Source organism: Erinaceus europaeus, chromosome 9, assembly GCF_950295315.1.
Source record: "Erinaceus europaeus chromosome 9, mEriEur2.1, whole genome shotgun sequence".
Taxonomy (NCBI): Eukaryota; Metazoa; Chordata; class Mammalia; order Eulipotyphla; family Erinaceidae; genus Erinaceus; species Erinaceus europaeus.
This window is the reverse complement of record NC_080170.1, coordinates 46,189,916-46,207,641: the sequence shown is the minus strand read 5'-3', so window position 1 is coordinate 46,207,641 and position 17,726 is coordinate 46,189,916. Positions and strand designations below refer to the sequence as shown.

The 17,726-nt window shown below is 42.1% G+C and overlaps 1 protein-coding gene across 1 annotated transcript in view; it reads right to left on the bottom strand.

Annotated features, from left to right (window-relative positions):
* Positions 1-3,172: 3,172 nt before the first annotated feature.
* Positions 3,173-17,726, bottom strand: part of LAMC1 (laminin subunit gamma 1) — a 119,218-nt gene continuing 104,664 nt past the window's right edge. Inside the window, exons 23-28 of the mRNA XM_060197808.1 lie at positions 15,626-15,775; positions 15,317-15,431; positions 14,293-14,492; positions 11,085-11,243; positions 8,383-8,482; positions 3,173-6,224 (exon numbers count right to left, since the gene is read on the bottom strand). Coding sequence (XP_060053791.1) covers positions 5,968-6,224; positions 8,383-8,482; positions 11,085-11,243; positions 14,293-14,492; positions 15,317-15,431; positions 15,626-15,775 — 981 coding nt within the window. The 3' untranslated portion in view covers positions 3,173-5,967. The remainder of the gene's footprint in view (positions 6,225-8,382; positions 8,483-11,084; positions 11,244-14,292; positions 14,493-15,316; positions 15,432-15,625; positions 15,776-17,726) is intronic.

Here is a 17,726-nt window from a genome sequence, read left to right as displayed (position 1 = left end):
CTTTTTGAGATCTCTTACTTCTTCTTTAGTTGTCTCTAATTCATCCTCAATCTTGCTAATTCTGTCTTCAGCCTCATTGATTCTATTCTCTCTGCCCTCTACTGCTTTCTGGAGTTCATCTATTTTGTTGCCCTGCTCTGATACTGTTTTAGCTTGTTCAGCTAGTTGCCTTCTTAGCTCAGCAATTTCAGCTTTCAGCTCTCTAATAACCATGAGATTATTAGAATTTTCTTCCATATTCTCATTTGTTGTTCCTGCAGTTCTGATTACAATTTTTTCAAATTCTTTACTCACTCCTGTTATTATTTCCTTAGCTAATGTTTGGATGTTGAACTCGTTGTTTTGTGCTTCGCCCTCTGGAGGACTTTTAGCTGGACTCTTGTCCTGGTTCGAGTCTCCATTATTTTTTCTTGTTGTTTTAACTATTTTATATAAGTTAACAGTTTTTTCAATCCCTGAGTTGGAGTTCAGTGGTGTAAAAGCCTTTTTTTTTTTTTTTCCCCTGTAGGCTATGGTAGCCTGAGGGCTTTTAAACTATCAATAGGCTTCTTGGCTTAATCAATGACTCCTGACCAAGAGATAAAGCAGGGTGTGGCAGAGATAATCCAGTGGTTATGCAAAGAGACTTTCACAGCCCTTCAGCTATGCCACCGAGGTATAGGTCTTCCCCTGAGTTTCCCGGTTAGATCTCTGTGCCCTGGTGTCCCTCCCTGTTGCTGCTCCAGATTCTGAGGGTAGTAGCAATGGAGACTCAGAGTTGTACTTGGTGAGTCTCTGGGGAGTCCTTTCCTCCCTTCAGCTGTCCCCTTGTTGGTGGAGCAGACTGGAGGTGGTGTCTCCACTGACAGACTGTCGAACTGTTAGCAGTCACTTAATCTCTCCTTAGGCCCCTCTCTTCTCTCTGTCACCAGCCACGCGTGTTTGTACTCACGGGTGATTTACTGGGTTTCTGTGGTCATTCTAGTCCTGTCTTGTTTCGGTCCGGGTGGTCTCCTTTGGTATTCCTAGTTGATCCGGGAGAGGAGAGGAGAGGAGAGAAAGCGATCTGCTGCTCGTAGCTCCGCCTCCACTTCTTAGCTTTTCTTTGGACTCTCACTAAATATTTTCTTTTCTCAAGCATGCATTTCATTTCTGTTTAGATACCCACTTATCCCTATAGAACAAGTGTGAACATTGCTAGATATAGTATAAAACCAGGGCACTCTTAACTGAAGATTCCCGACCCAGTGGAGCTGCTGAGAAAAAGAACTTGTTCGAAACTTTCTTACTTCTCACTCCATTAGAGCCTGCTTCATGTAGCCAGTTTGGCTCCCCCTGACATTCCCAGACATCTTTCTGCTCCCAGAAGCTTTGGACTTTTGGGAGACTAGTGATTTTTGCCAGGCTGGTCCTTTCTCCCAGTGAGGAATGTACCCCCTGCTTTCCTACCTCTCTACTCTCCTGGGCACCAGGCATCTTCTCCAAGCTTTCCACTGTGCACTTTGTGGGGAGTAGAGATACATTTTGGGCTAGAACGCTTATTTCAGGAGTAAACCTTTTGAGGAAGTGGTGAGTCTGATTACATTTCTTTATTTTGATAGGACAGAGAAACTGAGAAGGGAAATAGAGGAGAGACAGAGAAACTTGCAACACTGCTCACTGCTTATGAAGCTTTCCTCTTGCAGGTGGGCACCAATGGCTTGAACCTGGGTCCTTGCTCATGGTAAAGTGTGCACTTAACCAGGTGCATCACCATTGGGCCATTGAATCAGATTAAAATTTTAAAATTCCAGTCACTGCTCTGACTCTGTAACTACGAAGGATATCTGTGTCTGAATCCAAATGGGTTGGCTAAGCACAGGGTTGAAAGACAGTGAGTAACTAGTGCCCTCTAAAGCTCTCTCTGAAGAAGTCTCATGAGACCAGCACAGGTTTCTCTACAGGTACCACAGTTAGCATGATTTGGGATTGAAAATATGGCCCATCACGCCAGGACTTAGGGAGATAACACAGAGCATGAAAGGGGAAACATCCCTGAAGTTCCAGAGTCTTTTTCTGTTCAGCTTCCTCCATAGGGTCAACCCTGCAGGTAGGGTGATCTATACCCCTTCTGGGCATTCTAGGCCCTAGCCTAGCACATTACATGTCTACTTTTTATTTGAATTCCATTTCTAGGCGTTCCTCATTATCTGAAGAAACTACCACTAGTCAAAAGCATGTGCATATTTAAAAGATAGAAAGCAGACAGCTGCTCTGTCTAAACCCAAGTGACTTTTTTTTTTCCCCTTGTCACAGGGTGATTGTTGGGGCTTGCTGCTGGCACTACGAATCCACCACTCTGGGTGGTCATTTTTTCCTTTCTATTTTATTGGCTAGGACAGAGGAAAATTAAGAAGGGAGGGGAGAAAGAGAAGGAGAGAATGATAGACACCTGCAGACCTAAAGTTTCTCCCCTGGGGCTTCAACCCAGACCCTTTAAGTATGGTGATGTGTACACTTAAAAGTAGCATTTTTGGGGCTAGGGAGACAGCACAATGGTTATGGAAATGACTTTCATTCCTAAGGCTGAAATCCCCAGTAGAGTGCTCTAGTCTCTCTATCTTTGTCCCTATCTCTCTCAGTAAAAGGATTTTTTTTTTTTTTTAAGTAAAGTTTTTTAAGTCCTCAGTGGTCACCGATGGAGTACTGAGACTCACCGGATCCGGCAGCCTGCAGGCCCACGGTGTGTCTGTAGTGAGCTGTCTGGGAGCCAAGTCATGCTCACTGGTGCAGATTCTGTCTGCGGTGGCTTTCTGCTGCAACAGCTGAGACGAGCTGCAAAGTCTGAAACATTTACCATCTTGCTCTTTACACAAAGAGGTAGATAGCAAATAGCCCATCTCTGGACTTGCCAAAGTATCACAGACTGAGAAAGGTAAAAACAAAAATCTGCTTATCTCCATCTAGCTACCTATCTTCCACCTACTGACCAATCACTGTATTGGGGTATCGGAAAAGTCATGATGCACTTGCACAGAAAAACACAGAAAAGCAAGTCATGACTTTTTTGGACAATCGAGTATCATCTACACATACACATGCAACTCTTTCTAAGAGTAAGCAAACCTCCAGAAAATACACAGCACGCTTTCCCTTTGCTATACCTTTTAAAGCATTGTATGACCCCAGGAATATACTCAAGCCACACCAAATATGAAGGGTTACAAATATTCAGATTTTATTATAAATAAAATACTGCTTTTTTAACATAAAAAATGCCAAGTGTTGCATTTTATTCCTCACCCCGGAGAGCAAGACTGTAGAGGTTAAGGCAAACAGCTACAGTGAAGGCACATTTAGAAGGGCCACAGTTGAATTCAAAGGAAATATTTCATAAAAACTGTCTATTTCCTGTGACACCCAGCATTCTGCAGTTACCCTGCCCGCTTCTTCATGTAAAATACAGGTAACTGAGACCATACAACCAAATCACGGTTGTACTGCAGGGGTATGATTAAAGTACTGTCTTATAGGAAATTGTAGTTTATCTTTATTTCTAAATTTCAGATAGAAGGGGAGAGCGACCACAGCACTGCTCCACTGCCCATGAAGCTTCCACTGGTGCTATGCTGCTATGTGGTACAGGAACTTGAACCCAGGGCCTACACACAGGAAGGCATATCGGGTAAGTTATCTCCCAGACTAAGAACTGCTGTTTTTGAAAATAAAATTCTGTTTAAAAATATACCATGCAGATGGAAGAGAAAAGCTGAAAAATAAAAAAACAAAATGTCACTGTGACTTAAGACTTGCTAGTGTCAGTATGACCCAGAGACTGGATAGAAACTCCCTTGGCTATCTAGCCTCAGTCCTTTTTCTCCAATGCTGATCGGAACATCTCTGTTCACATGTGGACTCTTGGTTAGGAAACACAAGTACAAAGTCTCAGCAAGGACGAGCCCTGTCTGCAGAACTGAAGGGGCCTGAGAGAAGCAGCTGAATCAAAGCCGAGTGAGGCACGCATAGCTGGCCTGGCTAATCAGCAGGCGGCAAAGAAGAGCTGGCTTAGCGCTCTCTCCCACGCCTCCTCTCCACAGAGCCCTCCAAGTTCAGGGTCATACACTCCCTTCTAAGTGGACCTGTCCAGACCAAGTGATGGCAGTCAGGTCATTTCTAGCTCATTCCTGGAAGACCCACCCTTTGGCAAGATTCCCTCATTGCACCACATCTGGTCAAGCTGCTACTCTGGAGCTTCGGGACACAGGCACTGTGCTACACGCAGGGCTCCAGAGAGCTGGTATCGATGCTTGAGTGTGGTCACACTGCTAACATCAGGCCAAGCGCAGAGCCATGGGAGAAGGCTACCCCAGAACTACAGATGGGAAGGAGGAGGTATGCAGTCAGTGTGCTGGGGAGAACAGGAGTGAAGAAGTGAAGACAATGCCATTCTAGAAATAGGACCCAGTCTATTTACATAAAATCCTTATCTATAATCATGATAAAAACACATTCACACAAAAATATAAATTTGAAATAATTAATAGCACCAGTGTGTCAGATAATAGTTTCTTTTCCCCCCGCTACGCAAAGTACAAAGTTGCATAGTGTTAAAGGCTAAATATGAATCTCAAAGGCAGGTGGGTAGGAGGAAGAGGGAGTGTGGCAGAGAATTATCACACTGATTTCAAATGAAGACCACAGAGCTGAGGATGAAAAGCTGAGAAGCTTGCTAAGAAACTACATAGAAGGGTTTTCCCTCTGCACTTAGAGGGAAGGTCTTGAGTAGGTTCAAAAATCACAAAGTGCAGGAGTTAGATGGTAATGGCAGCTGGGTAAAATACTGAGTGCTAGTATTTGCCACCAGGATTTGGCAAACAATGTGTTTGGGTGACTTTGGAAATGGAAACATCAGAAAAAAAAAAAAAAAAACAGAAAGGATCAAATGTTTCATCTCTCCCCAGTGGAAGAAAAAATGGGCATATGGGGTCCTGTAACCAACACAAGCTCCATCTACCCTTTCTTGGCTAGAAGAGATTTGTTTTGTTAGGTTTGTCAAGATTTGAGGAACCAACTGTTCTCTGCCATATAACAACACTAGTCCAGAGACAAACATACTATAAGAGATCTAAGAACCAGATAATTTGGGGAAATAAAAAACTTTAGTGGTTATCACATCCCTATTTCTTCGGTATCGATTCCATTAATAGGAATCATCAAAAGATGCTTGTTGTTGAGTGCCAGCTGCCCATCCAGGTTGAAATCTTCAGCTGCCCAGAGACTTGGCCCAGCTGATGTTCCTAGTCCATGGTTTGTCTACAGGAACATGTCCGGCTGATCATGCTGTCTCCTGCTTCTCTGGAGACCTCCATCCATAAGGCATCTTTACCCGTGGGGTAGAGGGAGGGGGGTGCTTCAACATCCTGTATGCCAGAACTCTTGATGGCTCTTGATGTTCTAAATGGCTGATACCTGGCACAGGATGCTTATTGCCTTTTGCTTACAAGGAGGAGCAACAAGAGGTAATGGACACAGTTTCTGCATCCGGGGACAGGATGTACTGGCCATTGGGATGCCACTGTCAGTAGCCAAACTTTCCCTTCATAAAGACAAGAGTGCTGAGACTGGGGAGGTTCCATTGGTGTTACTGAGAAGGGAAGGGCTACTTGCTCAGCACAGCATGAAATAGCTCCAGGGTACGTTCCTGCCCCCATGCAGTAATGGAGGGGGTCCCACCCCCACACCCCACAGGAGGGAATTATGGGTGCGGGCATGACTAGAGTGAAAGACTTACTTTAATAAGACCCTTTTGTTTCTGACTAATGAGTTTACTTTGCTTCTCTTTAACTTTGTGACTCTTCCTGGTTCTAAAGGTGGAGAGCAGCGGGGGGGGGGGGGGGGGGGTGGGGGGGTGGGTGTACTTGAAAAATGTAATCTGTGTTAAGGCACTCGACAGCCTCACCACTGCTCCCTGGTGAGGGGAATCACTACATTCAGCCCCAGAGGATGATGCTAGGGCTTCTCAATGGACGGGGTATTGAAGCAGCCTGACGGCAAGGTCTTCCTGATGTCTTCCAGGTTTCGGATATCCTTCCTAATCTCCTCAATGTCTCGGTTATAGTCCAAGATGGCAGCCTCTTGCTTCCTGGCTTCATTCTCTAGGTCCGACACTTTCCTGTCCAGGTCACTGACTTTCATTTCATCCTTGGCTTTGTGCAGGGTGCCTTCGATTTCACTGAGCTTGTTCAGGTCCACTGTATCCAGATGTCCTGCAGGGTGAGAAGTGTGTGGGGGGGGGACAGATGTGTTCAGAAAGGATTGGACATGCAGTGGAAAGTCAGTGTATCAGCTTCGAGGTCCAGCAGCTGCCACTATGCAAAAGGGACCTGTGGTTACTACCTGGAGTATCGCTACTCCCTGCAGATATAAACAATGCAAACCAAGCACACATGCTGACTAAACCCAGCTGGTTTAGGTCAGAACCTCTCATGGACATTAGGCGGGATGACTATTTATTTTTTAAGAAAATGAGTTTTGGGGGCCAGGTGGTAATGCACCTGCTTAAATGCACATATTACAGTGCACAAGGACCCCTGGCCCCTACCTGCAGGGGGGAAGCTTTACAAGTGGTAAAGCAGGGCTGCAGGTATCTCTCTGTCTCTCTCTTCTCTACTTCCCCTTTCCCTCTCAATTTTCTCTCTGTCTCTATCCAATAATAAATAAAAATATTAAAAAAAAATTTATAGGGGAGGGAGGAATAGGAAGGAAAAGAGAAAGAGAGATGCCAACAGTACTGCTTTACCATTTGTAAAGCTTCCCCCTGTAGGTGGGGGCTTCATCTTGGGTCCTTGCACATGGTAATGTGTGCGCTTTATGCCACTGCCCAGCTCCTGAAAAATATATCTTCAAAAGCAAGTAGTATTAAAATCTCTAAGCTAGAACTTTAAGCCCCCAGTTCTTAGATTTCAGGGAAACTAGGTTGGTTTGGGGTTTTATTTTCTACTTGCAAGAGTTAGACACTATTATAATGAATTTCTCCTACGGAAAATGGTCAGGACTGAAATACTGAGATAATCTCAGCAAGGATTCATTGTAATATTATTAGCAATAGTAATAATAAAAGGATCTTTAGAAAGAGGCTGTTTCCATAACAACTGAGAGCAGTTTCACTATGCTCAACACTTTCTTCATGCTACATTTGATTATATTTTCACAAGACCATTTTTACACCAATGGTTCTTAGATGCAAAATAATTTGCTTCACTTTGCATAACTTATAAGACACACAGCAAAGTTCCATCCCCAACACTTTCTGGCATAGAAAGCTATCTCTTCTACATTCATTTTACAATTCAACTGTTGCCATATGATTTATTACTCATGATACTTGAGACAGATGAAAAGACAAACAAACAAACAAACACCTTAGACAAAATTTAAAGGGTAGCAAATTAAGACTGGATGCCTTGCTGGTAGTTAATTACATGTGTCCTGTAAGGAAACAAGCTCACTACCAAACCAGATGAAAAGAATATTCTTGGGAGTCGGGTGGTAGCACAGTGGCTTAAGCGCACATGGCATGAAGTGCAAGGACCAGCATAAGGATGCCGGTTCGAGCCCCCGGCTCCCCTCCTGCAGGGGAGTCGCTTCACAGGCAGTGAAGCAGGTCTGCAGGTGTCTATCTTTCTCTCCCCCTCTGTCTTTCCCTCCTCTCTCCATTTCTCTGTCCTATCTAACAATGTTGACATCAATAACAACAAGGGCAACAAAAGGGAATAAATATTTTTTTTAAAAAAAGAACATTTCCATATATCTAGTTTCTTTTTTGGGGGGGGAGATCAAGCCTTTTCTCTCTTTTGGCTAAAAACTGTCATCTCTTCCAACTATCCCAACTATTCTTTAATTGAAAAAATAAAAGAGTTCCAGACAGTGAGCTCTGGGTCAGTTTCAAGTAATCTTTTTTTTTTTATCATGGAAATCTTTCATGTTAAATCCTTTAAGGACACAAAGTCCAAGCGGTTTGTAAAGAATAACTTCTATGTGGATGACCCACCATAGGTGGTGACACAGCTTCAGATTTTTTATTTTTACTTTCATTATTTTATTTGATAGGACAGAAATATTTAGAGAGGGGGAGAGAGAGGGAGAGACACCTGCAACATTGCTTTACCACTTACGAAGCTTCTCCCCCTGCAGGTGAGGACTGGGTGCTTCAATCAGGGTTCCTGTACAAGGTAATTAATATGTGTGCTCAAGTGGGTGCATCACTGCCTGGTCCCCAGCTTCAGAATTTTTCTAAGTACTGGGACCATAGTCAGATTCTAATAATTGGAATTTCATGGAGGGACCTAGTCAGTCCTTACTGAGCTGAAATAACCTGTAGTCTCAGTGTAACTCCTACTAAATGCAAACAGTGCTACAACTTACCCAATTGCTCCAACAGCTCATTGATAAGTTTGAGGAGGTTAGTGACTGAGTTTTTGGCCTTTCGGGCATTGATTTCAGCTTCCTGAGCAGCCTGGGAGGCCTGTAAGAAAAGGACACATGGTACAAATTATCCTAATCCCCTGCTTCCACCATGGACTATTTTGCCCCTCTGAGCCACAATCTAAATTCCAGGTGTTTTTCCCTTTTCTAACTTACAAAACTACAATCTCTCACTGCAACTTACCCTCATGTCTTCATTTGAATTCACATACCAGCCATGAACAGGCAGTCAGAATAGTGTTTGCATTTCAAAGACCAATGCCATCTCCTTTTCTCACATTCTGACCCAAGGACACATGGATTTAGGTATACACCTCCACAAGAACAATTTACTTTGTAAGGATGAGTATCATTTTTTAAGTTTTATTTATTTTAGGATAGTGACAGAGAGAAATTGGAAGGGGAGGGGAGATAGAGAGACACCTGCAGTCCTACTTCACCACTTGTGAAGCTTTCCCTCTGCAAGTGGGAACCAGGGACTTAAACCTGCATCCTTGCACACTGTAATGTATGTGCTTAACCAGGTGTGCCACTGCCTGGCCCCAGGATGAGTATTTTTAAAAAGCCCCTGCATTGCCGAACAAAAACTTCCAGAGGCTTGATTATTTAAATGATTCTTTTTTAAGAAAATTTTCACAATCAGGTGTTGTTCTAACTCCCCTCTCCCCATGAAACCACACACACAATTGGGGAGGTAGAATTTACATTTCAAGAATCAACCAAAGGTAAATAGATTTGGGGAAATTCCACGAAACCTGAATAAATACACTTGCATATGAGTCACAGGAAGTGGCAGTGGAATAGGAAGTGTCTAAATATCAAAAAAACAGATGCTTTCACAAATAAATCAGGTCAGGATAGAAATAAAAGGCTTAGACTTCCATAATACAAATGGCTCTAACTAGCATTTGGGTCAATGCAATGCAAATGTACAATGTACAAATTTTGAAAAGGAAAGGAAAGCGAGGTATAAAAATCCCCTCAGAAAAAAGCAACTAATCTTTACTCAAACCCCACTTGTTCATTGTGCCTTCATGAACTTTTCTGTGCATAGTCTGGAAAAGAAGAAAGAATTTTACTGTATCCTGCCAATACTGCAGTACTGATGGAACCTACTAACTCCAGTCTCTTCATAAGCTTTCATTCTTTCAATTAAAAAAAAAAAAGTTAAAGTTTCAAATTACACAGGTCCCATCTTTTCCAGGACGACACAAGTACAAATAGGATAATGTATGCAGAAGTGCTCAGTGCTCCTTAGATGTTGTTTATCAGATGGGAGACAAGATGGTATTTCCTTCCTTTGTACTGAATCTATTTTTTTGATTCATAAAGAACATATCCTTTTCCTTTTTAAATAAATCTAATGTTTGCATAACCATATTAAAAAATCCATAGACTATCAGCATATATAGCAAAAACTACTGTTACTAAATGGGAATGTCATTCTTTTTTTTTTTTTTTATCAATTTTTAATTTGCATTATTTATTTCAGAAAGAGAGAAACTGAGGGGGAAGGGGAAGTCAGAGAGAGAGAAAGAGAGAGACACCTATAACTCTGCTTCTCTACTTGTGAAGCTCCCTCCCACCCCCAATGCAGGTGGGGAGCAGGGGCTTGAATCTGGGTCCTTGTGCACTGTTACATGTGTGTTCAACCAAGTGCATTACCACCTGGCCCCAGGAATTTCAGCCCTTGAACCAGAACTTTGGGCAATAGGAAAGAAATGAAAAATAAGATAATGTGTTCACACTTCTTGTTTTTATTTTGAATCTTCTTTCCTAATTAAGAGATTTGTGTTTCTTCTTTCCATCCCAAGGAAACAATTATAAAGGGCAGCTGTTCTGCAGGAGTGGAAGAGGGTCCTCTCCTTGCATAATTACACAAGTTTATGTCTATTATTACTGTGATTGTGAATAGTGAACTAGCAAGGAATTATTTCCATTGTGACTCCACCAAACTCTCTTTTTTTGACCAGAACACTGCTCAGCTCTGGTTTATAGTGGTGCACAGGATTGAACCCGGGACATTAGAGCCTCAGGCAGGAGAATCTGTTTGCACAATCATTATGCTATCTAGCCCCACCCATCCACTAAACTCTATAGAAGAATAAACCCTCATTCTTTGGTGGGCTATGAATTCAATTAATTCTGTTAGATGTGAGGATATATTTATATATTACCACAAAATGTGAAGATTAAATTGCATGTGAGTTTCTATGTTTGCAGACTGATGGTGACTACAGAAAATGCCACCTTAAAAAAAATGGCCTTTTACATAAAAAATGGATCTTTTTGGGGGGAAATTTATGGGAAAAAATATAAGTCAACTTTCATTATGTTTCTCTTTATCTTTTTATTTTTGAACCATTTATGAGTTACTCATTCAAAAATAGACATATCTTGAAGTTTCCTAAAATTTCACACGTGCAAAACAAACTTTTGCTTTTGCCTATGAGTAGCTTTGAGATAATAATTATGCAACAACCTGGCAGAGAATCCAAAGTTTTTGTCTTCGATATAAGTCACTAACCCGAAAAATGCATGGAAAACAGAAGCTTATGTGAAAAAGGCCCTTCTCACCAGGCTGGGGATGACCATTATTATTAAACAGCTGTCCAGAATTAAAGATGCCCCAAATCACTCACCATCCCTGCCATCATCATGTCCTGGTCGGCATCCTCTTGCTTTCTCCTCAGCTCCTTTTCTGCTTCCTCCAGCTGTTTCAACATATTGTTCACCTCACTGTCCAGATCAGTAACTTCTGCAAAAGTCCTTTCAGCCTCTGCCTTGGTGCTGGTAGCATTCTAGGCACAAAATATGTGATTGTGAATGAAAACAATGCTACTAAGAAATCAATCTTTTATTGTTTTAAGATTTTATTTATTTATCAGAAAGATAGAAGGAGAAAGAACCAGACATCACTCTGGCACATGTGCTGCTGGGGATCAAACTCGGGACCTCAGAGAGTCCAGAGCTTTACCACTCTGCCACCTCTCAGACTGGATAGAGACGGAGAAATTGAGAGGCCAGGGGGGAGTGACACCTGCAGCCTTGCCTCACCACTTATGAAGCTTCCCCCTCCAGATGGGCACCAGGGGCTTGAACCTGGGTTCTTGAGCACTGTAATGTGTGTACTTAACCAGGTACAGCACTGCCTGCCCCCTCTATGAAAGCAATCTTTCCCTTTTCTAAAACGTGCTTTCATTTTTGTAAGATTAAAAAATGGCTCAAAAATACAAGCCAGAAAGTACAGGGCAGTAGTTTGTACCATGTTGACCTGTATTGTTATTATCATTTATTGGGTCCCTAAAGAACAGCAATAAAAATACACATTACTACCTAAGCTAATAGCATTTTATAAAATCACTTTGTATCCTCTTTAATCTTTAGAACCTCCTGTTTGTTCATAGCCAGTGTTAGTTGAAGTTACATGCCTATAACAAAAGCATTTAAATGAGGTGCACTTTCTACCATATCATATCAGTTACATTATTGGGTATATTTTAAATGCAAGGCTAAAACCTCAACAAACAGTATGAGAAACTGGACTTCCACAGGTAGGAAAATGAAGCTAGACTATCACCTAACACTATACATTAAGAATTAAATTAAAATGGATTAAAAATTTGGATATTAGACCAGTAACTAAACATACAGGGCCAGGCAGTGGCACACTAAGTTAAGCACCCACATTAAAACAAAGACCCATGTTTAAGCCCCTGGTCCCCACCTGCAGGGGGAAAAGCTTCACAAGTGGTAAAGAAGGGCTGCAGGTCTCTCTCTCTCTCTCTCTCTCTCTCTCCCCCCTCTCAATTTCTCTGTCTCTATCCAATGAAAAAACAAACAAAAATCAGTGAAATACTTCATAAAGCACAGGTGAAGTACTTCAGTACATTAACATCAGAGATGTACTTGGAGACACACTAAAGCCAAGAATAAACAGATGAACTACATCAAATTAAAGGACTTTTACACATCAAAAGAAACATCTATAGAATATAAAGTTAACCAACAGCTGGGAGAAGATATTTACCCAGCATACATCTGACAAAAGAGTAATAGCACTTTTGAGTGAAGAGAGACCTGAGTACCACTGATCTCTGGCACATGATGATTTTGATACTGTAGCCTGGGACAAACCAATCATAAAGTAAAGAAAATAAAAATGGGGGGTTGGCAATCAACACCCATGTTCAGCAGGGAAGCAATTACAGAAGCCAGACCTTCCACCTTCTGTAACCCACAACGACCCTGGGTCCATACGCCCAGAGGGATAGAGAATGGGAAAGCTATCAGGGGAGGGGATAGGATATGGAAATCAGGTGGTGGGAATTGTGTGAAGTTGTAAGCCTCCTATCCTATGCTTTTTTGTTTGTTTGTTTGTTTGTTTATGTCTCCTTTCTTAAATAAATTAAAAAAAAAGAAAAATGCAAATAAAGACGATGAGATACCACTTCAAAAAAAAAAGGGGGGGTTGAGCAGTGGCACAGTGGGCTAAGTGCACACAGTACAAAGCCTAAGGACCTGTAGAATCCCAGTTTGAACCACCAGTTCCCCATCTGCAAGGTGGTCACTTCACAAACAGTGAAGCAGGTCTGCAGGTGTCTCTTTATCTCTCTCTCTATCTCCCTCTCCACTTCTCAATTTCTCTCTGTCCTATCCAATAAAATGGGGGGGGGGGGAGGAACTGGCCTCCAGGAGCAACTGTCAGTAATAACCCTGGAGGAAGAAAGAGAGAGAGAGAAAGAAAGAAAGGAAGAAAGAGAGAGAGAAATAAAGAAAGGAAGGAAGGAAGGATGGAAGGAAGGCAGGCAGGAAGGAAAGGGGCTAGGAGCTATACCTAGTACAGCATGCATGTTACCATGTGCAAGGTTCAAGCCCCCAGTCCCCACCTGCAAGGGGATTATTTCATAAGCAGTGAAACGATGTTCTAAGTGTCTCTTTTTCCTCTAACTTCCCTTTCCCTCTGTTTCTCTCTGTCTCTACTTTAAAAAATGAACAAATAATTTTTAAAAAAGGAAAAGAAGATATATGTGATTCCCTAGCAGAGAATTTTATAATCAGTCCCAACTTCTCTTTCGTATAAAACAAACAGACTGACCTTTAAATGGAAAAAGCCAGTGTTAAGAAGGTGTCCCTTAAGACAGGCAGAGAGAATCTTTGCAGTAGTAGCTATAGACATTCTAAACGGGAAGAGGGGTGATATGTGGTGATAGGCTTGTGAGAGGAACATAGAAATTATGCTGACTTGACACTGTACATGAGAATAAAAAATATCCACAATACATGTCAGGAACAATGTGTGTGTGTGTGTGTGTGTGTGTGTGTCACGGGGGTGGGGGGAGGTTGAGGGCCCATGAAATCAACCCACTCCACACAATTCACCCTGCCACTGAGATTAGAAATTTCAGAGCAATAACTTTTTCTCAACTGATGTGGTGACCTGGTCTAATGACCCCCTCCCCCAAGAAAAAAAGGACAAGTGGTCAGGAGATTGCTCAGCAGGTGGAGAACCTGCTAACCATGAGAGAAGCCCTGGGTTTGAGTGCCAGCACCACATGAGAGTAACATGGATGGTACTGGGGGGGAACTCCATGGATGGTAAAAATGATGCTGTGGTGTCTCTCCTTCAATCTCTCCTATTTCTCTTTCTTTTTCTCAAAGGATATACAATACAACATAGGGTCAGGGAGAATGCTCAGTATTATCAAGCATATGAGAGGCCCTTGATTCATTTCCCAAGGCAGCATGATGAGAATTTTAACACTGTTACTCAAATCAGTGAGTGCTTCTGGGGTCCTGAAAAGAAGGACACATAAGCAATCACTTAGGGAGCTGGGGAGGTACATGTACCTTCTGGACAGCACTGGCAATGCGCTCAGCCTCATGGGCCTTGTTCTTGGCCTCAGTGGCATCTGCAGCTGCATTGCCCAGAGCAAGCTGAGCTTCCCTTGTCTTTTCATTGGCTTCGATTATGGTCTGGTTGATAGCAGGAATTCTCCTCAGAGCTTCCTCTGCTGCTGTCTTGTTGTCATTCACTCGCCGATCAAAATCTAGGAGTTCAAGGTATACATTTGCCCCAAAGTGACAACAAACAAAAGGGCAACTGCATTTTGTTTAGGAGCTGAATATCAGCATAAACTGAAAACTGAGAAGAAAGCATACAGCTCTACCTGGGAGATTTCTAAGAATGAACACCATTTTCTGGAAAACAAATTGTTAGTGAAAGCTTTATTTTCATGTAGAGCATTAAAGTATTACAACACAACCATTAATACAAGGTTATTTAGTGTGTACTAGGGGCCAGGTACTGAGTTGAGTTTCATGAGCCTGTAACATAGCTCCTGTGTCATTTCTCTATGTGAAAAATGGAGGATTAAAGGGTTAGATAATTTGCTCAAGGACCGATAGTAAGATATGGATCAGAGATTGGAATCCTTGGTCCATTGCTTTAACAATTGTCCTATAAAGCTTCCAGATTCCTAGTAGCTATTGCTAATTTACCAGAAGCAAGTTCAGAGGCAAAAAAAAAAAGAAAGAAAGATAACAATCTCCATTTACTGACATAAGTCAGCTAAACAGGCATCTTTTGGTACAGGAGTTATCCTAAAGCCAAGAATTATCCTTTGCTTGCTTCCATATGGAAGTACGCAGAGGTAAAATGACATGAGCTTTGACATCTTTAGAAGATTTCGACATTAAAATAAATGCATGCTAGGTGTTGGAGGGTGAAGTAAGTGTGGCAAAGACTGCAACTATTAAATGCAAAGGCAGGTCAACAGGGTGGATTTTACTGCAGTCTTTCATAAACTCACGATCAGTGACTTACAGGGTAGAAAGCAATCTCCAAATGTCCATGCTAAGTGATGTGACTTACCTTTCAAGTTGCTGAGGATGTCATTGGCTTCCTGTAAGGTGTTTCGTCCTTTTTTAGCAGCTTCTTCAGCAAGAGCTTTGGCAGCATCAGCACGGGCAAGGAGTTGGTCAGCAGTCTGCAGATACAGAGCAAATCAAAGCAAACGCTCAGGGCAAATCCCTTACCTTCTCCTAACAGACCAGCCACTGTCAAGCCTACCCTGAGACATATGGCACAAGGCCAGCCAGTGCAGACCATCACAGTTCATACTGGGGACTTTCTCAAATTCTGCCTCAAGAAATGAAGCGGCAACCCATGAATCATACCAACCTGCTGTTCTGTCTTTCCTTTCTCCAGAAGCTTCTTTACTTCCAGTTCCTTCCCTCTCATGTCTTCCCTGAGGTCATCGTAATCTTTTAACTTCTGGTCAATGAGTCGATCCAGATCCTCAGCTTCCTTCTTTATTTTATTTGCCTCATTCTGAGGAAGGAAGATGAGATTTCCACGTTTAATTCTTTAAAAAGATTCATTAATTACATATGAGAGAGTGAGTTTCACACATGACAGTGAGAGAAGCCAGAGCACTACTCTTGTACATGTGACACAGGGATCGAACCAGGATCCTCATGCATGCAAAACTGATGCTCTACCAGACTGCTACATCTTAGACAAAAAATTTAAATGGATGCATGCAAGAGTAGGCTTAGTAGTGCTATAATATTTAATGCTTATGGATGAGTAATATAGGTCAAGATTTCAGAAACTAAAAAAAAACTATCTAGATAGATACTTTACATATACTGAAATACACAGTATTGGTTTTAATGTGTCTTAGCAAATGTGCTTACTGACTGAGCAACCAATACCCCTAGTCAAGATACAGAATTTCTTTTTATTTATTTATTTCCTTTCGTTGCCCTTGTTTATTGTTATAGTTATTGTTGTTGTTGTTATTGATGTCATTGTTGAATAGGACAGAGAGAAATGGAGAGAGGAGTGGAAGACAGACGGGGGAGAGAAAGGTAGACACCTGCAGAACTGTTTCACCACTTGTCAAGTGACTCCCCTGCAGGTGGGGAGCCAGGGGCATGAACCGGGATCCTTCTGCTTTGCGCCATATGCACTTAGCCTGACTCCTGATACAGACTATTTCTATCCCAGGAAGTGCTCTAGTATACCTTTCCAGTCAATTTCCACACCCAACTACTGGCAGCACAGCTGCCACTGGTCTAGTTTTTATCATGGGTCATTAGTTTTGTCTGTTCTCATATTTCAAACAGATATAAGCAGTTTATACACATCTAAAGAAACCTAACCCTTCATGGTAAAATAATAATGATAATAATTATTATCATCATCAACTTAAAGACAAACATAGTAAATTTCAATTTTAATGTAAAAAACATGCCATTTCACTAGAAATGAACCTACCCTTCAATTCCTCTCCTGGGGATATATCCTAAGGAACTTAACACACCCATCCAAAAATATTTGTGTATACGTATGTTCATAGAAGCACAATTTGTAATAGCCAAAACCTGGAAGCAACCCAGATGTCCAACAACAGATGAGTGGCTGAGCAAGTTGTGGTATATATACACAATGGAATACTACAAAGCTATTAAAAACAGTGATTTCACCGTTTTCAGCCCATCTTAGATGGAGGTTGAAGAAATCATGTTAAATGAGATGTCAGAAACAGAAGGATGAATATGGGATGATCTCACTCACAGGCAGAAGTTGAAAAACAAGATCAGAAGAGAAAACACTAAGCAGAAATTGGACTGGAGTTGATGTATTGCACCAAAATAAAAGACTCTAAGGGTGTAGCCCAGGAGGTGGTGCAGTAGATAAAGCACTGGGCTCTCAAGCAGGAGGTCCCCAGTCCATCCTTGGCAGCACATGTACCAGAGTGATGTCTGGTTCCCTCTCCCCTCCTCTCCCCTCCTCTCCCCTCCTCTCCTCTCCCCTATCCTCTTCTCTTTTTCATTAATAAATAAATAAAATCTTTTAAAAAAAAAAAACCAAAAAAACTCTGGGGTGGGGGGGGGAGGGTTCAGGTCCCGGAACATGAAGGCAGAGGAGAACCTAGTGGGGGTTGTTTTGTTTTGTTTTTTTCCTCCAGTTATTGCTAGGGCTTGGTGCCCACACTAAGAATCCACTGCTCCTGGAGGCCATTTTTCCCATTTTGTTGCTGTTGTTGTTACCCTTGCTGTTATTATTGTTGTCATTGCTGTTGTTGTTGGATAGGACAGAGAGAAACTGAGAGAGGAGGGGAGACAGAGAAAGACAGACACCTGCAGACTTGCTTCACCGCCTATGAAGCAACCCACCTGCAGGTGGGGAGCCAGGAGCTCGAACCAGAATCCTATGCCAGCCCTTGTGCTTTGTGTCATGTGTGCTTAACCTGCTGTGCTACCACCCAACCCCT